Source organism: Zosterops lateralis, assembly GCF_965231275.1.
Source record: "Zosterops lateralis genome assembly, chromosome: 3".
NCBI lineage: Eukaryota > Metazoa > Chordata > Aves > Passeriformes > Zosteropidae > Zosterops > Zosterops lateralis.
The window spans coordinates 30422319-30446180 of NC_139764.1; the positions used below are offsets into that span (position 1 = coordinate 30422319).

The 23862-nt window shown below is 35.7% G+C and overlaps 1 protein-coding gene across 3 annotated transcripts in view; it reads left to right on the plus strand.

Moving 5' to 3' along the window:
- SRBD1 (S1 RNA binding domain 1) overlaps positions 1 to 23862 on the plus strand; it is a 123987-nt gene that overhangs the window by 73542 nt on the left and 26583 nt on the right. For all 3 annotated transcript variants that reach the window (XM_083857835.1, XM_083857837.1, XM_083857836.1), the window contains one exon: positions 428 to 510. In XM_083857835.1, the coding sequence (XP_083713961.1) occupies positions 428 to 510 (83 nt within the window). The remainder of the gene's footprint in view (positions 1 to 427; positions 511 to 23862) is intronic.

Genomic DNA, 23862 nt, shown 5'->3' on the forward strand with positions numbered 1-23862 from the left:
TACTCTGTTATTTTTTAAATGTTTATTTGTTTCTTCGTATCTGTGATATCAGGTTAAAGGTTCTTACAGAGTTTATTGTTAAATGTTGCATATGTGTTTAATATGGGTACAAAGGGAAATATAGTGTACACAATTTTATTTATTAACTCTGTGGCTCAGAAAAACTTTTTACATGTCATGATTACGGTTTAAAATGTCCCTAGGTCTTTGCTGCAATTATTCAAATAAAAAGTTTGATTAATGTACATGTGATGTCCTTATCTAGCAATGAAAAAGGATTCTGCTATATTATTGATTATTTCCAGGTTTAAAAAAAATTAAATGCATAGAAGATGTAAAAAAACCCCAAAACACCTTAGCAAAAGCAATTACTTGATTCAGGCTTTTCAGAGAAAAGTGATAGCTGTTTTCTAATTCTGTTTTTCAGTTTCCATAGCTAGGCGTGTCCAAGACCCATTAGCTGAGCTAGTGAAAATCGAGCCCAAACACATAGGAGTTGGAATGTATCAGGTAAGATAATGTGTATCATTTAATCTAAGTAATCTGTCATGATATAGAGCAACACCAAAATGCTGCTTTATAATTGTCAACTACTTGTGTCTCCTTTAAAAGACGTTTTCAGTGTTGATGGAATGGTAGTAAATACTTAAGTCATAAACTGCCTTTATTTAAATCTCTACTTTTAATGATTGTGATTGAGACTCTGAAATGGCTGTAGCCAGATGTATAGTCTATTAAAAACATCAAATCAGACAGGTAACCTGATCTGTAAAGCTTTCTCTTTTTCTGTATTGTTACAGCAATGGGGTTTTAGCTCTTTGTGTAAAATACAATGAGATATTGATCCTCCATTTAGAAGCCATTAATTTGTACTACTAGGTGCATTCCTTCTTAGAAGTTTGTAATAAAAGGGTTTGTTTTGAAGCTTTTCATTTAGTAAAGCTGAATTGGAAAATGTTTGACAATTGTGATTTTTATACATTTTTGTAGGTTATTTCTGAGAAGAAACTTTTACTTTCCGAGTTTCTTTACAAAGAGCATTATGTTAAGAAGTGGTACATAAGTTATTGTCATTTTATAGCATATTGGCATCAATTCAGGAAAGCATTTATGCATGTGCTTAAGTCCCATCAAATAAAGAAGGAAAAAAATCCAGAAAATATGGCATATGCTTTCTCTGTGTTTTTGAAACTATAGAATGTGAGTAAACTTGAAAGACTACAGCAGAATTCAGAACAGAAAGCATTGAACTGTCTGGATCTGTTCTTTCAGGTCAGGTCATAAGCGTTAATGGGATAGAATGCAATTAGCAGCCTAGAATCCCTTGCTGCCACTGCTAAAAGTGGTGAGACAAAGAGAAGGTGTTATAAAAACCTTGCAAGAAATATATGTCCTGTTTTGTTTTTACAGAACTGAAGTCAGCATTTTAGTTGGATAAAGTAGAATTCAGAACTGCTTTTTTAAGTCCTGCTTGTATTACTACAGATGATAGAACTTGTTCATGTTGCTTGCTAATTGCAAACTTATTGGTAAACCTAATTTAAATAATATTTTGGAATAAATTATGCCATACTCTTTGAGGGAAATTGTATTGAAGGGCTGAAACACTGTAGAGTTCTTTAACATATATATCTAGATTTCAGCAAAAATGTGCTTTAATGGTGGCCGCTAACAATATGGGTGTGGTCATCTGGCAAAAAGAAGAGCTTCAGTCTGAAGTGTAGTTGGTTTCCTTACTTGTGGAGACCCAGGGCTTTAATTTATAACAGTAGCAGTGATATGTTGAAACAAAAATTATGAGAAGTGAATACAGATTTTTGTTCATCTGCCTTTTAAGAAAAGAAGTATTAAAAAAAAAAAAACTAAGAAATTTGAAATGCTATGTCAGCATTTAGAGAAGTTGATTGCCTTTTTTTTAAACCATAGTTCCAAGATGGAATATTTTACTCTTTGCAGTATACTGTGAATTCTTAAGTACTAGGAGCTTGCATTGCTGTGTCTAGAAGATACTGATTTAAATGCATACTATCTTGTGTGGCCCATGTGGACATTGTACAAGCATACATCTAAAGCAAAAAGACATGGAATTGGTGGTGGTCATGTGGTTTTGCAATCGTTATACTATGAGATGAATGGTGCAGTGAACAATATTGCAGCAGCTCACTGCAGTCTCAGAGACTGAAGCTGGTGTCATTTACTTTTCATTCATTGAGAGCAAGGTAAGTACCATGTTCCTGGCCTTCCAGAGAAGCTTCTTGATCCACTACAGATGTGTTGAGTAAATGCCCAACTGTGTTATTTGTTATCGTCCAAATTGGTTAGATGAAAATTTCAGAGAAATAAATCCTAGAAGCCGGGGATAGAGGTAGACCTCAAATATTGTTTATTTCCAGCTATATGCATTTTTAATTCTTGTCATGGTTTGAATAAATGTCTGAGGTAGACACATGTCCACCACAGAAGCTATAGTGTTTGTTCAAAGATACATAAATTTCTCAAGTGCTGGATCTTTATATGACATTACTGAAAACAAATTTGCACTCTTGAAAACTAAGTCAGAAGGTGTCCTGTGCTTTTGGCATGACAGCTCTCTTGTGGCACAGGAAATGGGAAGAGAAGAGGAATTAAGCTTTTCTGTCTTGTCTTCCTTTTGGAGAGACAGCCACTCACTGGTGTCTCAGAGGACAGGCATGGAAAAAGCTGTTGTGTTGTACAGAGAGTCTCAGAGCAATGGCTGATATAATCCTTCAGATAAAGAGCATTTCAGGTACAGAATTTTATAATATCCAAGGCAACTTAAAAGGTTTTATTACATTCTAATTTATCATCTAAATGCTGGCTGTAGCTTTTTTTATTAATTTCTGTGGTCAAATATGCTGTGCACAGTCTAGATCAGAAATACAGCAATCTTTTCACAGAGGCGATTGCTTTCTTAGCCTATTGTAACTTTAAACTTAGCATTTTAAAATGACCTTTCCTTTCTTAAACACCCTGAAATTGATATTTAAGAATCTGACAAATCCAGGTTTTGACATTCTTGTCCTGAAAGAAGGATGGTGATTAGTCTGTCAGCAATTAGGCAGAGGCAGGCTGAGGCTATGCTGCTGCCCGCGACCATGGAAGCCATATAGCACAACAACACGGTGATTTCTTGAGGGATGATTGCACACTCACTGTGTGTTGATCAAAGTGTGAATTCCCTGAGGGGAATGGTCTTGCCTTTTCTGTTACTCCTACTCAAGTGCCCCAATCTTTTTGTGGTGTTGGTAATGGCTACATGATGTTTTGGGTAGGCATAACAGAGGGGCAGCAGTGCACAGCTTGTGGGGGAGTGGAGCTGGGGCAGCTGCCTTCACAGCAGCCTGACTGACTTGGGACCTGGCCTCTGTCAGTTTAGGGTAGCCAGAGGTCTCAAACTACTCTACTTGAAAGGCAGTGACAGAGTCAACAATTCCTGTCTTTTCTCAAAGGTTGAAGTGAGAAACTGGTGAAGCAGAATCTGCCTGATGAAGGCTGTAGCTTTTGTAATGCCAGTGTGGTACAGGACCATTGTGTGTTCAGCTGACCCCTTTGGGCAGGATGTGCTGTGCTGCTATCAGCAGTGATAGCAGAGCTACAGGAAAGTGAAGTGATCACATCCTAAATCTCTGCTCACAATATGAGCTTGCCCAAAATTGGTGAAGTATGAGCCACACCAAGGGAACTGAGTGAAGGGGCTGCATCTTCTCCAGCTGCTACTTCTGTAGGATTTTGGATCCTTCCCATCTGATCTCTTGGTATTTAGTGTGCATGTTTGTGAGAATATTGGTGTTCTCTAGTTTTTCTAATGCAACTTTTCTAAGCAAATCTGCTCATCTGGATGTGGATACTTTGGATATGGAATTGCAAGTTTCCAAGTAGCAGGAGATCTGTGTAAATTGAGTCCCATCAGCTGAGATTTATTTACTTTAGATGAAAAAAAAAATAATAATTGAAACTTGAGCTTGACCACCTGCTTTTATTCTCATTTCAATTTATGATTCTGAGTTTGTGCACTGCCAAGAAAATCAGGTTTGTCAGAGAAAAATAAACAGGCCCCAGATCTCCTAACAGGTATTTCCTTAAACAAAGAAGCACAACCTGATTTATTAGAGCCTCTTGCAGACTAAATTCCAATTGCCTAAAGGTCCTTGTCTTCCTTCATCTTTATCTCATTAGGAGAATTGTTCTTTCCTCCCAGACAGAAACCTAGCCAAAATTAATTTATCACCTTCAGGCCATATTAGTATGATTTCTTCTGTAGTTGAACATGAAGATGATGCCCAGATTCTGCCTGATACAGAATATATTTGCCTTATCGCCTCTCCATGCCAGTTCAAAGCTAAATTTCTATTCAGGGAGAAGCAGTTAGTGGCTCAAGACTTTATTATGCTGTACCCTGAATTTTGGTGATGAATTACCATTGCAGTTGTAATGATCTTGGAAGATATAAATAAGAGCTGAGAACAAAGCTGCTTCACAAAGATTGTTGTTAGAGAATTGCATTCCAGAGCAAAGAAAATAAATAAGAAAACAAAAAAATCTTTACTCTCAAATAAAGCCTCAACTTTTCAGAGGTGAGTAAAGCAGAACTAAGCATAAACTTTCATCACAGTAAAGAAGGGAATTAAATTAATATATTTTTAAAACATCAAAACCTCAATATGTGTTATAAGGCAGAGAAATGAGAAACAGAGCTATAGGAATATTTTAAGTTTTGTTGGTCTTTTGATGTTCATTTGATGTACAAAATCCCTGGATCCTAAAAAAACCCAGTAACCTCTAGAGAGAGAGATAGATGGAGGTGAAACTTATGTGTAACCTATGAAGAAAAATGTGATCTGTGTTGTAAGATTAGGATTTTTGACAAATTCTACGTAATATTAAAAAATGTGCACTATATCTGATCTTTAAAAAGCAGCATCCTATTTGGTTCTTATAATGTTGGGAATCCAAAAGTCTGATCGTATTTTTGGGTGTGGTAACATCTTTACTGTTGAGCATGTTTGGAAAATTAGCATCCTAAAAGAATGTGAGGGGTAATATCTGTAGTTCTGTGACCTCTGAAGTGAGAGAATACTTGATTACAGATGTATCTGGAACATTTTGTGTCAAATAAATAAAATCTGTAAACAATACTCTTAAGTATCTTTCCCTCAAGAAAAAAAAAAATAGCTAATTCTTGATTTGTTTTCTATATAATGCTGGAAGGTCCTGATCAAAGGAGCATTTTATGAAGCCTAATCAGAGTGTCTCATAATAACTGAATCTGGAAGTGTCTTTTTTGTCCCTTTTGCCCATGTTCCTTTCCATGGTCCTCTAGTTACTGGAGTGCATTGGTTTTGCATTTGATTATTACCTGCAGGATGTTTTATTGTTTCAGCTGCAATTTAATATTCCTCCTAGGCTTAAGTTTTTCCCCCAAAGAAGATGGGTATGTTTTGGTAAATGACAATGCTACTTTAGAGAATGTTTTTAATTAGATACACTTTCTCTTTAGTTGGACCAGTTGTCTTAATTATGGCACTGCAGATATAAACCACTTTAAAATCCACAGCCAACTAATAGTGAGGCATCTCACTGGAGCTTATGTCTCAGTTGGAAAGGAAGGAGCTTTCTTCATTCTCCTAGAAGTCTATGTAGAATGCTGTCTGCTATCACAGGCCATCCTTGCCTGGGTCCTTCCTTCCTTGTCTCAGGGCTGGTGAGAGGCAACTGATAGACAGTGGTGGAAGGATGTTACTGGCCTCTCCTGCATGTGGCTGAAATTGCACATAGCCCTTCTTATTTGTTGCATTCTTTAGTTGTCTGCCTCCCTCAAAAGATGTCTGTAGTTGGCATCATCACTGCTGAGATTTTTTTTTACCTCCAGCTGGTCCCTTTGCAGCAGGAGGGCTATTAACCCTCCTGTTGTGAGGTGTGGTGTTAGCCTCGCTTTTGACAGCAGTACTACTTAAAATTTTATTCCTCTGGTGAACAGCCATCATGCATATTATTTGCTTGAGACCATCCGACTGCATATTTGATGCAGTGGAGATATCTGGGAGCTGAATTATAGCAACATTTTGGAAATACAGAGATCAAAAGGGGCAACCTCAGGGATACCTCTAAGTGTAAGAGTATGACCAGGTATAGTTGGGTCAGCCTGATTCAGCTGTGGGCTGAAAAACTCTGCATTATTTCTGTTGTCTTTACTGCAACAAATCCTGGCTTGTCCTTTGCACTGCAGGTGTTTGTTAGCCTTTTCTTACAAAACCCCAGCAAACGTAACTCAGTAGCTTTGTTTGGGTAAAGCAAATGTTGGACTGTTTCTCTAGTAATGGAAACTTGAAAATCTGTGTTTAAATAGAAAACTTCTAACAAAAAAAAAGTTGTAAAGTAGTTAGCAATTGCAAATGAGTTGTCAGAATCCAAACACTGGTCATCACAAAGGATCAGTGGTTTGAGAAAACCTTTATCTTCTTTTTTCCTTAGAATAGATTCATGGTTTTTAATGGTGAAATATATGAGACTTTATATCCTTCTTAGTATCTGATTTTGGTTGTATCTTCTTCATGTAGTACACATTTCTTTATTGATGTGGAGCAAAGTACTGGAGCTGATTGTTTTTTCAGTCAGGAGAGTGTTTTTCCCTGAATATTTAAGGAGTTTATTTTACTTTCTTTATTTAGGCGGTTTTCTTAATTGACCCATAGAGTATATGAGTAGTTAGGTGTGTTACTTGGGTAGCATAGGAGAATCACTCATGTATGATGACATGATATGCAAGAGTCTTTTTTAAAGCCTCTGAGGTAGGATTGTCAAAACAGCCTTAAACTTGAGCTTGCTGTATTAAGCTTTTTAAAACAAGTTTGTATAGGTTCACAATTTACATTTTTTTGATGAAGAAAATGGGACGTCTTCTCTTAGGTGAGCAGTGCTTTATTTTGTGTGATTCACATAGCTCCTGTGGAAACACAGTTCAGCAGGAATGTTTGCTCGTCACAATTGTAGGTTGCAGGTTTCAACATCCAGTTGAACAGCCCATCTACAAAAGGCTTCAGCATTCTTTCTGTATTACTACACTGCATATACAGACAGAGTTCAGCAAAGAACTGAACCTCCTTGAATAACACTGGAATTTCATGAGCTTGTTTTCTGTACTTAAATTGAAGTCGCTGCCTAGAGGGAACCTTTGCTTAAACAAAGCAAAGTCTAAGGGTGAGAATACCAATATTCAGGTATGTGTATCTTGCAGTAATCAAACAACTTAGTAATAAATGTAAATCACTCCTTTTTGGCTGTATATGGCAGCTGGTTGTTTATGGATGTACCTTAAGTTGAAAAAATCCGATAAAAGGAGATATGCTAGTGGACTGGAATCTGACTGAAATTAAAGAAACTGGCTACACTTATATAGATTTTAAAAATAGGCTAAAGGGTATGTTGCCGGTATTGTAAATTATTAAAAAAAAAGTAACTGGACAACTTCTGGGCTGCTTCTGTATTGAATCTCATCTCTGAATAAACTCACTGGGACTTTAAAGACAGGGACATGCAGGATTGTATTTCACTGTGCTCTTAGCTCTGCTCCTCAATAAAGGAAACTTAAACCTCTCATGTGAACCTGTAGTCTCCTGCAAAGAGATTATTGTCACTGAATGTTTTTGCTGCATAATGCAAGGGATTGCTTTCCTTGAAATTGTGGAAAAGGGAGAGAAGCACTCAAGATTTTATGGTTTACAACAACTTTTTAAGGCGCAGGGTGTGGTGGCTGTACCTATAAAATATTAAGAGCAGTCAAAAAACCTAGCGTCTTGTCAGTAAGGAAAATGGTATATTTATTTCTTTACTTAAATGGATATGTAGGCTGGTGAATAAGTTTGTGCTTAATACAGGATTTTTTAGCACTGAGCAAGTTATAGAATCCTTAATTTTCCTGTAGCAGTGATGAAATATTAGCTCTGTGAGGAAAGCAAGCAAAAAAAACCATACGTGCTCTTTGCCCAACATCATTTTTAGGGTAAATTATAAGCTTTTCATTTTGAAAAGTAGAGCTCTGTGAACCAAGCCATCTGACATCCAATGGGAGCAAAGTCTTTGCAGACAGCTTTGCCAGGGGGAGGTAATAACCCCATAATGTGTTGGATGGTTCCCCACCCCACTGAAGTAGGTGCACAAAACTTAAGAATGCTTTCCAAATAAGTTACACCTCTGGCAAGTTTGTGCAATTTAATCTTCAGCAGCAGTTCTGCTGACTGCCAGGAGTGGTTTATGTATACTGAAACTTGGCAGTCTCTCTGGTTGTATCTACCTATTCTCGGGCTGGCAGAGAAAAATGAAATGTTCTGCCAGCAAAGCACAATAAACTTTTGCTAGTCTATTACAGCCATTTGCAACAAAGCAGAGGGATATAGAAAGAAATAATTGTTGTGTTATTATTTTTGCTAGTACACTGTATTTACTGGCATTTCTAGGAGAACATGTCAGCTCAATGAGGTGAGATGCTGCCCCTTTAAGGAAATGAAGGAAAATGTGTGCATATATATTTACAAAGAGTGCAAGAGCACAGCGGTATCACCCCATCTGCACATGTCACTCATGAAGCTGCCCGTGGACTGCATCTCCTTTTGCTACTGTCACCAAAAACGCACTGTGGACAGCACTTGAAAACTTGGCAGAGATGTGCCTTTGTAAGCAACTTGCAGGTAAATTTTAGACATTACTGCTAACAATCCCCCTCTCACACTGCTGCTATTTAATGTTAGAGAGTTTGTACCTGCATATGTGAGCTTTTACAGAGCTGTTGTAGGAAAAGTAGGGAAGCTCCAGAAGTGTTGGTGTACTGAGGTAGGATGATCTAAGGGTGATGAAAGGAAACAGTGGCTGGACATATTTGCCCTCCCTGTCAGTTTGTTTCTGATTGCTTAATTACCAGTTCTCATTGCAGAAGTCTTTTAGGAAGTTTTTTGTCACCATATGACAACAGACTTGTGATTCATGCTGCAGTAGGGTTAAAGTGATAAGTGTTGTTGTTCATGAAAAATAGATATAAAAGTTGTTTACTTCCAGACCTCCATAAAAGAAGCACATAAAAAGTCGTGAGCGGAATTGCCCAGATATAGGGTAACCTGTCTGCAAGCTTGTTTAATATTTCAGTTTGATTTTTTTTTTCCCAGTTTTGTAGAGGTACTTGGGCAGAGCTAATTCAAACATAGGCGGGCCACCTGAGTGAAGATCCACCCAGGCAGATTAAACTTTCTTGAAAGACCGTTCTGATGGGGGAGCCAAGTGGCAAGAGAAGCAAAATGGGAGTTCTGAGGCTGGGATCCTGCAAATCAGCTTGATATGGCTTCTCTGTGCATTGGATTGGAAAAACTTGGTTGACTAAAAGCTGAAACAGAAATGAGGATGATGAAGTCTGTCTTTGTAAAAATATTTTGATTGAACAGCTTCTGAAATGTGTGAGATGCTGTTGGGTTTCCTGTTTACATTTCAAGCGTTTAGCAACTTTAAGTGAAAATACGCAAGTTTAACACTGAAGAATCATTCAGCTTCTTTCATCTAGGTTTCAGTTAAATTTCATAACTAAATTTCTTTGCATTTTTGAGACAGTCTTAAAAATACTACAGTAAAAAACAGCCAGAGAGCTGCAGATTACTTATGGCATTACCTGTACCCATTATGAGCTTTGTGTTCGTGAATCTGTGTTTCAGGTTCAATCATCTTTTATGTGAAGTAACTTAATTTCTAAGATGTTACATTATGAATTATATTCAGATTATAATGCAAATATTATAATTATAAGATTGCTCAAACTACTACATAGTAAAAACATCTCTTTAATGTCTAAAGTCGGGTAAAAGTGGCAGTAGGGATGTGAATCACTTGCTTTGAATGTCTGTGGGGCCAGTTTAAACATTGCAAATGTAAATATTATTTGTTGGTGGAATTCTATAGTCACTGCTTGCTGTGCAGTGGTCATCTGCTGCATCTGTTGTTTTGGTTTCATGAATTAACAGTATATTCTTTTCATAAGGAAGAATACTAATACTATCATGCTTTTGAGTGATTCCATGTGAATTCATAGCGCAGCAGCTGTTCATTTGAGTACCCAAAAATCTGAAATTAACAATAAATTTGTGCTTTTGTTCAGTAGTAGAACAGAAGTGGCAAGTAAAATTCTTATAATACTTTAAAACTATAAATGGTTTGATTGGTTGGTATTAAGTAAGAACTTGATGTTTTCCAATAAAATGCATACAGTAATTTATTTTATGTAATTTGAACAAATACCAGAATATGGAATGCTGCAAGAATTCTTTTGTATGTTTACTTAAGCTATTAATTTATTTTTCTAATTAACAATTTACTATAAAATGTAAGTAACTGATAAAATTCATACAATATATTAATGTACATATTTGTTTTAATATTGGACCTGTGATCAAATTTTTATTTTCTGTTGAAGAGTAAGAAAGATGAACTTAAATTAATGTAGGAGGAACTTAAGTTAGTGCTGCTGTTCCTCGAGATAATTTTGTGACATTTATGTATTCAACAGACATTGTAGTCCTTTTTCACTGAGACAATGTAGCATGCAAGATTTCTGATGTTTTGTAATTTGTTGCTTTTTAGATTTTTATCTTGCTAATAACACTTATCCTAACAAACAGTTTTGAAAAAATCATTTTAGAAACTAAAATCATGTTTCGCTAGACAGTGATTAATATCTATGACCTTTATTTTTGTATCAGGAACATAAATATACACTTTTTTCTGTGTCAGTCATTGTCTAAGATTTCATCTTTGTTCTGCTTTCCATTACATACCATGAATTATACGAAATTAATTTAATCGCTACTCCAAACAGAAATTAAATGTGCCCTAATCCAGAGTTACGTTGTTTGCTTTTACAACTGTAAGTCATAAGTAATTAATTTTCCTTGGAAAATTAATTCACTTACCATTCCCAGTAGCATCATATGTTGACACAGGGTTATAGATAGTTTAATATTTTTGTTCAGCATGTTGGCTTCAACTTTGGAAGACCTTAAAGCAAAACAAATTCAAATTTACTCAACTGTATATAATTCAGGGTTATTTAAAGTGAATGTTGTCTTTATTGCTGTCGACCAGCTGATGATGACAATTCTAAAATTATATTCAGTTTTCCAGAAAATGAAAGTCTATGGACATATGTGATTTATTTCTTCAAAAGCAAAAAAAAACTGTTTCATATCATACATTTGGATAACAGGGCCACTGGAATGCCATCAGTAGTAGAAAAATCTAGCTCCATGGAGAACATAACTATATATTACAAAGCCTTGGGCTAAGAAGCTCTGTTTTTCCACATGCTTCGTGTTGCTTGAGATATTTGTAGTTACATTATTCCTGTTGCACTCAGAAATTCCCTAAGTTGCCTTACTTCGGAATGTTGTTTTGTTTTCTGTATAGTCATGGACAGAAGGGCATCTCACTGCGGTTCCAAAGGGCATCACGGGCACTTGTGTAGGTGGCCCTGTTGCCCACAGCTGACTGTCCTTCATAAATGGCATTGAGTGGCAGGGGCCAGAAGTTTTCCGGAATGAGAGGCAGCTTTTAAGTCTAATCTTTCAAGTTTGCCAGGAGGACCTCTTTTCTTTTTTCCTTTTTTCTTTCTTTTTTTTTTTTCTTTAATTCTGTGCAGTTCCATAAAACGTGGTGTTTATTACGTTGGTTTGTTTTTATTTATTTAAGTCTCCCAGCTGAAACTCCAGTAATGGCAGTATTGCAGTTCAAACAAGAGAGGCTTATTTTATAAATGTCCCTTTGTGAGTTGGTGGCTGCATTTTGCCTGAATGCAGGGGGTCGGTATCCGTGGCATTTAATTTAAAATTTTGGAAGTGGAAAGTAGAAATTGACATTTAATTCCAGTGTAAAGTTACTGCTAGAACAGGCATAAAAATATTATTGCATTAGCAATCACAGGAAGAAAATAAACTATGAGCACATTAACAATATACAGTTGTGTGACAGACTTGTATAAATTAGAGCAGTAGATAGATGAAAATAATTTTTCAGATGCTTTTTTCACCACAATACATTTTATTAAGTAGACAGTGCACAGAAAAAGTATTCAACTAATAGAAATAAGTCCTACTAATAATGCCTAAAGGTAAATTTCTCTGTACATAGTGAAGCTGTGCATAGATAAATTTTATCACATATCTTATACATACCTGTGTGTATATGCAGCATTGATTAGTGATTTGATGGACATCTCCATTACATTCTCTGTTATTTTCAAATTCAATTATCTTGACTTTCTCTAGCCTATATAAGATATTTAATGCTGCTTTGTGTATCTATTAATGTAGCAGGTCTCAGTAACTACTGCTAGCTGTTTCATTATTATTGCTAAACCATTTTTAAAATACTTCAATACGATGCTTAAAAATACAAAGTGTCCTGCAAAAAAAAGAAAATCTGGTGAATTGAGTTTGGCCACATACTTTTTGACAGTGGTGTCTATAAGCAAAGCTATGTCCTGCCCACTCCTCCAGGCTGTTCTTGCGCTCTTTACCTGGGCTACCAGCTTGAACAAAGTGAAACTCTTGCCAAGCCTCCAATTGTTGTGCATTTCTTCATTACTCTGTGATAGGATGTACTTCCCATCTCAGGAAAATGAGAAGCAAGAACCAGCTCTATCCTTTTCTTATCCTTCTTGCTGTAGCTTTTGCTGATTACAAAATCTGTTCTTGAGAGCAGGAGGCTCAGGACACCTGCCCCACTGTTATCAGCATTCTCTTTAGTTACCCTTTTGTCCTACTCTTATCTCTAGGTACTGCATGCAACAATGTGTTGCCTATGAAAAATCTTGGGAGCCAACCAAAAGCTGTTGCTGTTCTTACAAATTTCTTGGCAGCGAGAGTTTGTGTTTTTGTTGGGAATATCCTCGTTCATTTTATGATGACAGTGATTGTCTAAATTTGTAAGAAAAATGATGATATAACAATTATTGTTTAAAAAGAATCTGCAGAAACTATGTCTTCAGGCAAAATTTATATTTTGAACTCGACTATAGTTTTGGATTAGATAATTCAGACTTGGCACTAATGCTGAAAAAAACCATTGAGCTGTGGAGTACAACAGCAAAAATCCCAAGAAGCTTGAACAAATGCGTACAGTGTCTCCTAGCGTAAGTGCCTGGCTCTTCGGAGGCCACCAAGAAGTCTGCAGTGATTGACGTGCATTCTGGCAAAGCATTTTTTTTCTCTTCCTCACACCCCCCCCACCCCCTCGCAACAGTGTTGCAGTCAGTCAAAGTGTATAGACAAAGCTGAGTGAATACCAGTTTCCCCAGTACAGGGGCTATTTTTTCAGGAAGTCTAACTCAAACCAGATGTTTTGCTTAGACCTAGAGTTTGTTGCTGCCAAGCATCTCATCAGAGGTCAGAGTTCTGGGCTCAGGGCCCTGCTAGAATTCTTTCACAAATTGCTATTCGGTGAGGTTTTAATCCTAATGGAAAGAATAATGTGCTTGTAAAATCTGCAGTTATTACAAACACAGTATACATATTGTGGACTTCAAATGACTACATATTTCATTCCCATAAACAGGGAATGCAGATGAATGCAGTGTGTAATAGTTTTAGACATTCAAACTTAAACCAAGTATATAGTTTATACTACTGTTAACCATTTGCATTCTTAACACTCCTGTAAAATGAATAGTAATCCTGACTAACAATTGGCAGCTTGAAGCAAAACAAAATGAAAAAATCTCCAGCGTGTGTTGACTTGTAAGCTGTTTCCTGAAGTAAATAGTAAATGCTTTTGAGAACGTTCAAAAACACTCTGCTTGCTAAGGCACTAGGTTTGGCACAGTTTGTTTCTTTCCTTCTTTTATTTTTTGTCTCAGTTTTTAAATGGCTTGGTAGCAGCATTTTATGATCAAGTTAATCTTGCTTCAGCTATTTCTTCATGTTGCATGTTACTCACTCCAAAACCTCAGAGCTGAGCGTATATGCCCCAGCTTGCTTAAAAACAAATGTTAGTGATTCAAAGTGATAAGAACAAGATAAAAAACCTTGCTGTGTTTTTTGTCATCTTGTTGGGAGCAGTATTGATAAATTTCTGTTGCGATTCTGCTGAAGTGAACTTTGAGTGGAAGGAAAAATTCTAAGGTAGCTCTGGTAGTGTGCTGCAACCTGCAGCTAGAGAAATGCATAATACAGTGTAATATGCATATATTCAGTGTAATATGAAGATTAAGATTTAGGATATCAGAAATTAATGTATTCCATAGAAAACAGTATTGTAGTGTGAAATTGGATGGTGTAACTGATATCTCTGTACAGTGAGGTTATAGTGATAAGTTGTTTCAGTTTATGTTCTGTAGCATCTTATTTTTCAGTGAATGCTGCTGAAGAATTATACATTATTTCTGTCTCTTCAAACTCTTATCTCTTAAGTATGTTCAATTACATTTAATATAATTCTGCTGTTTCATCACAGCCTCATTTGTGATTTTTATGTAACTTGTAGATGTGTTTTAAATTTGATGGAAAGCGTAACTTAAAGGTATTGTCACTCGAGAGTAAACATTTTCTCATTTGTATGGTGATCATACTGGTAGTCATGCTGGAAGGAGATAAATATGTATAGGGCACTATGTCTACGTTAATACTCTAAATTCTGAGACATGCTGTGGTGTTAATCTACTATCCAAATTATTATTTTATTACTTGTTTATAATAAGCAAAATGGATAATGATACTACAGTGCAGGTGTTTCCTTTTGGAGAGGGGAATCTTATATACTGGTTTGACTCTTCACTAAGTCTCCCTGTTGACTAAATTTGCTTCGTGACATTGAATGTGGAGATTTGTGAAACAATTCACTACTATATCACTCCAGTTGTTGAATAAGATATTTATTAAGCCCATATTTGAACAGCAAATTCATTTTCAGGTATTATATACATCTTTGAGATGGTAGAGAAAATGGCTTTGTTCATGCTGTATTCTTTAGAATGGAGAATGTGGCTAAAGTGATTTTGGTAAGCTGCTTTTTCATTATAATGTACACTTGTGTAAATAATTTTCCCTTGGTTTATTGACTAAATATGAGTTATTTATGCTTGTATGTCCAGAACTGAATTGGATGACTTGTGTTCTCTCTGTGGGTAGATCATAAGTTTTAACTTTGCTCTGTTAGAATCTGCATTTTTATTAACTGAAAGTAGTTCAATTGTTTACTAAACATGTAAACCCCCAAAAATACTTATACTGCAAATTGGATGATCTTAGTGCAAGCTGCTACCTCAAGGTGAGAAAGCCAATATCAAACATGCAATGAAATTAATACAACCTAGTCATTCACATACAATGAGAGAAAGTGGACAAACTGCAGTCTTATAAGAGAAGCCTTTTCATATTAATGAGTTTCCATTTGCCAATAATTCTGTCATTTGTAACTTGAATCATTCATCACCCCTGCAAATGGTTCTTTCAAGACATTATTTGCAATTTTGTCTTGTGTTTTTGTCCTTGATGTTGTGAAAATGACCCTCTCCTGTTACAGGAATGAAAAGAGATCTCATTCAAACATCTTTTGTGTTTCCACTTTGAGTGAAAAATGTTTTTCAAACCTGCAGCTGGTTATTTCTGCAGGAGTTCCCACTTATATTCATGTTTGATTGACATTTTGAAATGGCAGCTTTTCATGAAAAGCTGTTAACTTGTAGAATTTGGTTATGGTACTAAGACAGACTGACTTTGTTCTACTGTTGGGGCCTGTCCAACCTAAACACAACCCTGCATCTGAATTTAATAGTGCTACTCAGCACAGGGAGTGCAAACTTTTTTCCTTTTTTCATTTTTCTTTTCTGTTTTTTTAATGCTGTTGCTTCTGATGTGTTTTTGAACCTGACCTGATAAGTACTCATCCTGATAGCTTCTCTGTCAGTAATTGGATTAATTGGCATTCCCCTTTCTCCCTCTCCTCAGTTAGCTAGGAGAAGCTAGGTGATGGAATATATTTTCATTTTACATGATGAAAATAAGTGGAAAATGTTTTTTAATGACTGTACAAATACTACAGTGACTGTCTTAAGATAAAAATAACTAACTGCAGCCTTTTATTATTTATTTTTGAAATTTTGGGTATGAGGAAAATCTTATGGTAGAAACAATTTTTCTGAGCATTGATTACTGATGTAATTTCTAGTCAAAAACTGAGAAAGCAGTGCATAACACAAATATTCTGCTGTCGACTTTACTGAGTTGATCTTTAATATTATGCCAGAATGTTGAAAGTAGGAAAGAGAGAGACATTATGCAAAATCAGTTTCCCTGTGTGTTTCTTGCCAAGCTTCTAAATAAGGATATGAAGTACCCATATACATTAGCTGAGAAGGAAGAAGGAGTATTTTTATCTTTCAAAGAAATGACTATTTATGTAAGGGAGTTGAAAAAAATAGAGATACAAGCATCCCAGCATCTGTCACTGGATGGATGGCTTTACTTGAATGTGAGAAGTAAAACACAGGAAAATATTTGAGGTTTTCCACAGGTTATCTGCACACTCCTGTAAGAGTAAACTCGTGTGGTTTGTATTTAGGAGCATTTAAGTCTTGTTTTCTAAAGACGTGATGGTAATAGTGCAATTGATTACAAGTAATTGTAAGTTGTTGAACTGCTGATAGATCAAAAATATATTATTTTCTCTATACCACAATTAGAATTTCTGATCAACTATTCTTTTAGCTGTTAATTCTTTTATAAAACCTTCACTATAAATTTGCACCTGCCTGTGATGATACACAAATTTATATATTCATCCAACCCTATGCCATTGTAGTTTGTTTAGGATGCCAAGGTGGTAATGTGAAATACGTCCTGCTTATGTCTCCTGGGGTGTTTGTCATCTGGCACTGGTACAGCCATATTTTAGTTAATATTAAAAACCATGGGACTCCTTGCAGTGAAATAAATATGATTTGCTTCATCCTTTTCTTTGAAATGACCTAGACTAAGTAAAAATGAATGTTTTTTCAGGTGCCTGTTCTATAGTTTCTAAATTTTAAAATGAATTTTTGATCCCCAACCAGAAGATTAATGTCGATGAACCAATGTTTACAGTTCTGTTCTGTAATTTTCTGTGAATGCATGTGAGTTTCATGGGAAGATTCAAAGTAAAAGCATTCTAGTTGCCACCCAGACATTACTGTTATGAGCTAATACATGCCACCACTTTTTCCTGCAAGCAAAGGCATGATACATGGGTACAAGCTTTTTGATATACCCTTAAGGTCACTGTGAAATAGTAGACCAATTGAATTAAATGGCGGACTGCCCACTGACTTCAAATGGAGCCAGGATTTTGCCCTTTAACTCTATCAAGCCCTAAGGGCAAGCAGATTTCATTCTTAAACAGCCCTGATGTGGCAGTGCTTCAAAGGAAAGTTGAGCTGTTGTGAAGTTAGACCCAAATAGTGCAAAAAGCAGAAGGAAGTACTGGGACCTTGAACTGCACTTGGAAGTACAGGGGCTACAGGTAAATTACTACTGTCCCATTGGATGCTGTGGAACATGGTTACCCTTTGAAATGCTGTCTGCCGTGTCATTTGCTATAGAAATACATTCTCTTCATGTATTTGTACTGATTGCAAAGAAACATTTTTCATGTAAAAATAATTAGGAGAATAGAGAGAACAGGTGAGACTAACCAACAAGCAGTTACTTCACATTATTACCATGAATAATAACACAAGCTGGATTTTTTTTCTAGTTCTCAGCAGTAGGAGTTAATATTTAAAATTGGGGTTTTTAAAATTACATATCTAATGGTAAAATTTTCCTTCTTTGTTCCTTCTTTAGCAATCTGTGGTAAATTTTCAGTAATATGTATGGTCATTTCATGTGACATCTTTTTTTTTAAAGAAGAGTATGTTAAGACTATGTTTATCAAATGAAAGACTGAAGCGCTAGTGATTTGCAGTCACAGAAATCTTGGCTTGCAAGTTAATATTTTAATGAAAAACAATAGTTTCAGCCAGGTAAGTATACATTTAGGGTCTTCAAACTGATCTGTTTTATGAGAACAAGTGTTGTTCTTATTTGTAGTAGTTTAAGCCCTGTATGTTATTATTACAGAGCAAAATAAAAATTCTTCAGTGGACCTGGACTTTTTCCAGGATTGACACATTTGTCTGGGCTTTGGAATTAAGTAGCCTTGTAATACTTTTTTTTCTTTTTCTCTAATTAATTAAGTGATGGTACTTTATTTCAATTTTACTTTCTCAACTTGTATAGAAGCATGATGTGAATGAAAATTCTTGTACCTGTTTGATCCCTTAAGATTAACATAAATTTAGACGTCACAAAACCTTAGAGAAGGTGGGCTGATAATCTGGACAATCTTTGTAAATATTAAACCCCTCCCCATACTGTTTGAGTATTTTTTTCTCCAGCCTTTATTTGTGCTCTATAGTTGTCCCTAATTTTATTTTTATTTGTCCCATGGATGTAATGAACGGGAGAGGGGAAGTAAAGAAAGTGTTATTTTTGTTATGTCCTCTTAAATTTCAATCTCTTCAATGAAAGAAGTCAGTGACAAATCCATTTATTCCTGAATTATAGATAAAGGCTACTTTAAATCCTAATTAAGGCTGTATAAAGCAATGTTCCTAATCATGCTCTGTCTTGTCTTCTTAGAAAGTGTATGTTGTCAGGAACCTCTTCCTCTGCAACTGCTTCTCTCTATGGTGCTGTAGTAAAGCTGTGTTGATGGATGTTATATATATATATGTTATGATGAATGAATATGTAAGGGATATCTCAGGTAAATCTGGTCCTGCCATAGCTTTTCCTTGCTTACCTGAGGGCCATTGTTAGAAGTACTTTATTCTGAGCAGTGCTGTTACAGAACACAACATTTTGCTGGAAGATAAGTGCAAGTAAGAAGGGTAATGGTGCAGTTATTGGCTTGAACTGTGTGCAAAATAGTATGTCCATACCCTTTATTTTCATAGCATTCCTTCCCTCTGTGTGCATGTCATTAGAGTGTCTCTCCTTTATCACATCCTGAGATCTGATAGCTTTGCTATTACTAGGTACCGTATAATTTCCCAGCTCTATTTAAAAAGGCATCATGCTTCTTCCACAATCTTTTCTGAAAAGCTAATGCCCCAAGTAAATGGCATATCTTAATGTGTTGTTTGAATTAGTTTTTCAGGGCTTTGGGAAAAAGTTTGCTAAGGCTTCTGTCTCTTGGAGTGTCTGCATCCTGAGTGAGATACCTTTCAAAATGTGGGTTTTTTCCATGAATGTGCTTTCTGCCTGTTTTTCTTGTCCCGTAACTAGGACAAATAGAAAATAGATTAATATATAAACTCTTTAAAGGTATGAGTGCTTTCTGAAACCTTTGAAGCAGTTGAAAATAAGAGTAAATTCTAGGCAAATGCAATAGTCTTCTGAAAATAGCAGCATGGATTTACATGTCTGGTATCTGAAGAGACCAAAGACTGGAACTGGACTGTATTACAACACTCTTGTATGTGACAAAAAAAATTTGGTGCTGAAATTTCAGCCTACTGTGTAATAAGTTTTGCATAGCAAACTTTTTTGTACTTCTTTTGTGTTAAGTAGCTATTGAAAATGTTCTGAAGCTGCAACTCACCAAAAGAACTCTTTCACTATGACTTTAAGACAATTTCAGATGAAGAAAATGTATATTTTAGCACAATGAGGTATAGCATGTGCAGATGGAAAAAGGAAGAAATTAAACTTTCTTGAAAAACCTGATGAGGTATCCATTTCTTTTCTGGAGATTTAGAATTGACTGATGGAGAAGACTGAGAGTACTTAAGGAACATATCTTTCCATTAGGCATTATAAAGAATATCAGTTGTAGCTTCTTGTTTGTTCCAAGCATAAATTTAAAAATGACTGCTGTGGCTAGAAGCTTTTTGTCTTCTGTTGAGGCACATTTTCAAGAGGAAGAAATTATTTCTCTCATTTGGTGTGACATCATCTTTGTGCAATTCTCTTTCATTTTCCTAACTTGCCTGTTTTTCAGTATACTGTGGACCACTTTTCCATACCTCAGAAGCGTTTGCTATGTGTATAACTTGAACAACTTATAAGTTTGTTTCTAGTTCTCTTTTAGATTTATGCATGAAATAATGAAAATAGTTCCCCATAAATCCTACCTAACTTAAAAGGAAAGAAAAAAAACAAAACAAAACAGCAGAAACAAAGAAACAAAAACCCCCATCAACCCCAAATCAAAGTATGAGCCATTTTTAATTTTTTCACTTACCTTGTTTTACAAAGACAGTAGCATAGGAATATATTTGGCTGAAACAGTGTTGGAGGCATTTGTCGTATATGGTTGTACATATGAGGTGGACTAGTTGATGTTGCCAGAAGTTAAGAGCAACAGGAAAACTTGGGAACCAGTTTTTGAAGACCCTTTTCCTACTGCTAGGATTTGACTGAGTATTAAATAGTTCCATTTTCCAACTTCTTGTCCAAACCTTAAATCTGTTCATCTAAGGAGACACAGCCTAGTCGCATCCAGATCTTGATTCCTACTTGAAAATATCTTATGGAAGAGGGCAGACTAATTTTTAATCAATGAGCTGATGTCATCACATCCTCTGGAAGAGGATATAATAAGTTCAGTTACAGCACTTTTTAACCGCTGCTGTAATAAGACAGCTGGTAATAAATTTATAAAATAAATAAGTTTGAGAAATGGCTATTAGCTCTACATATCCTTTACTTTAGAAGTTGTGTTTTGTTTTGTACTCATACAGGGACAGCTGAAAACAAAGATACAGAAACATTTGTAAGCTGTCCCTGGTCCAAGCAATCAGCAAATACAGCAATCAATGTATGAACATCATAAAATATTAGAGAAGCAAAATGTCTACTGTTCACTTCAGGGTAATGATGCTTGGGTTGTAGTCAGGAAATGAAGAATTGTGATCCTTTCTGGTTCATTTACTTATGTTTTAGTTTAAGAGAAATCACTAAGTTCTTGTGAGTTTGATTTGTCATCTGTGAGACTGGGACTGTTTTCAGGTACCTATATTGAAGTAGTGTGAAGTTTAAAGGTCCTGCAATATGTGTGTGACTGTGGCAGGGGAGGTTATTACTATTCTAATTTTAGAATAGCCTAGCAAAACCAGAACTGTTTCTGTAAGCAAATATCTCCCACAAGTTCTGTCACCTACAGGTCAAAGTAGTCTGTGTGAAGTACACCAAAACCAAAAGTCACCAGTTTGTATCTCTGCAGTACCAGCTGTGCATTTTCTGCCACCGAAAATTTGGAAGAAGTTGAGTACTTCTGTTGTTTTATGAAGTGACTTCAGAGTTTTTTGAGAATGCACTGCTCTTAACATTAAGATTTTCTAGACTCTTAGGACTACATTTTTCTCTTCACATTCTTGACTGCCTGTGTTTTTAGAGAGTAAAAAAATAGTGGTTTTCTTAAACTTTTCCTCTAATGGACCTTCATATTTTTGTCTTCCTCAAACTTTTCATTGTTTTTGCAATCATATGAAAAGCTAATTATTCTAAGTCTGCTGGTCTATCTACCATAGAAGTGTGTATTTGTGGGATTGCCTTTGGATGCAAGAATTGCCTTTGAATCTTGGGTGATACACAACAAATCTTCGTGTGGCCAAGACTTGGATCCACTGTTATATCTCAGTCTGAGATAAATTTGCGGTTTGGGAATGGTGTTAGCTGTCCATGTAACTGCCTTTTGCAGGGGTGGCGTGATGTTGCTTGGGCCAGAGTTAGTGATGACAAGTCTCCAGGCAAACTGTCTTCTCCATCACAACAATATTTGAATTAGCTTCAAATTCAATTCTTTCCATCAGCTTACCCAGCCACGTGCTTCAGAACTCACTACAAGACTTGCACTTGAGTTTCTTTGCCAGTCTTTGTGTGCTCCAGAGGACAAAGATTGGCTATAGCTGATCTAAGGTGTCTCAGTTATCTAATGTCCTATCAGAACTGCCAATTTGTGTGAGGATTTGTCAAAAGCTTGATCCTTTTTGATCAAAGTTATTTAGAACAACTGTATTTCAGTGTTCCAAAGATACTGATTGTCTACAAAAGAAAGAATACCCAATAGCAATTTATTTTTTCATATTTAAAAGTTCTGGATTATTTTAGTGTAACTAATAATTTGCTGAAACTGACACACATTGAACAATCCTGTCTAATATTTTATGCATCTGCTACTTCATCTCTTAACTCCCAGCGCTGCAAAGCACAGATAAAACTGCTACTGAACTTCTGTCCTTAATTAATGTAAAGAGACATCAGACAGTGATTTCAATGGAGCCTTGATTCTGGAAGTCATAAGTCATCTGCAGGTGTTGAGAGGCAGACATAAGTGCTGCAAAATCAGAGGTGACTTTAGTTCCCCTCTTGCTCAGTGATATACTGGCTTAGAGTGGTAAATGTTTGTACAAATAGAGAACTCTATTCCCCCATTCACAAACGTTATTAAAACTGAGCTAGTAGTTGCTTTTTGGACAAAAAGTTTTTAGAATTAGAATTCGTAATGATACCTGATTTTAAAATTGTCTTCCAGAGTTTTTAAAGTATTAGGTCTTAATTTTTCAAATACTTGGTTTCTAACTTTGTTTCCCCAAGCTTGCCTAAAACTTTATTTAGGTTTTAGATCAATTATAAAATAAAAGATTTTACAAGGGAAATAGAGGTTAGTTTTTAAAATGAATGATGCTGTGATCAGATTACAGATTTGCAATGAATATATTCATATATGCATTAGTTAAGAGCTCTGACTTGGTAAGTGTCTTTAAACTTTATAAGTTTGAAATAATAATGCAATTATTATTTACAGATTTTTACATTAGAGCATGCCTAAGAAAACTTTGTTCCAAACATTTTTCAAAATTTGTTGCGCTACAAAATTATGTATTATTTTACACATTTGCAAATGCTGTATTTTTTTAATGTTTTAGAGAAGCCTGCTGAAGGAATTTCCAGTTCTCGTGTATAATTAAGGACTATGTTATAAGGGCACAAATCACAGTTTCTGTCAGGGATGCTGGTAAAATAAGTGCTCTTTGATTTGTGCTTTTTTCTTTCTACCTGCTGAGGTCTTATTTATTTGAATAAAAATGTGTCTGTTACAAGAGTACTCAATTGCTGTTTTTATGTATGGGGTAGTACATGTAGTGTTCTTGTTTATGCCATTCTACTGGCTCATTTTGATTTTTCACTTTTTATATTATGCTAATTACATTAGCAGTAACAATCATATACTGTCGATGGTTATGGTGGTTCTGAAATGTCGCTTGGTTTTGAGAATGACAGAAATGTTTGTATTCTTGTTCACTTGTAAAAATTGTCATTGAAAACATTTTAGTGCTGACATGTTAGCACAATTAATTTATTATTGAGACCTGTCAGCTTTTCAACCTCCCATGTGCAAACACTTTGTTAGTGCTACATGTAATAGGAAAAGTGCTAAATACATGTTTTAATGCAAATTTTCCTAAGCTTAGTGCAGAACACATTTCTGAAAAGTCATAAGCTTACTCTATCATAGTGATTTTTTTTGCCAATTGCTTACTTATTCTTTTGCTTTAAATATGCTTTGTTGTTATATGTAGTGAGTGGTGCTGAAATTGCTTTCATTTATCAAAGATGTGAATGACACAATGGATTCTTATATGCTCTGCCTGTCAAATCCGTAACTGCTGCTAACTGAGCTAACTTCTGTTTTTCCACATGTTTCCTGGTTTTCTGTCAGCTTTCAGTCTTCCACGGGTCATTCAGTAAACACTACTCTGAGTGACTTTTTTGAGTTGCCGTATGTCAATCACAC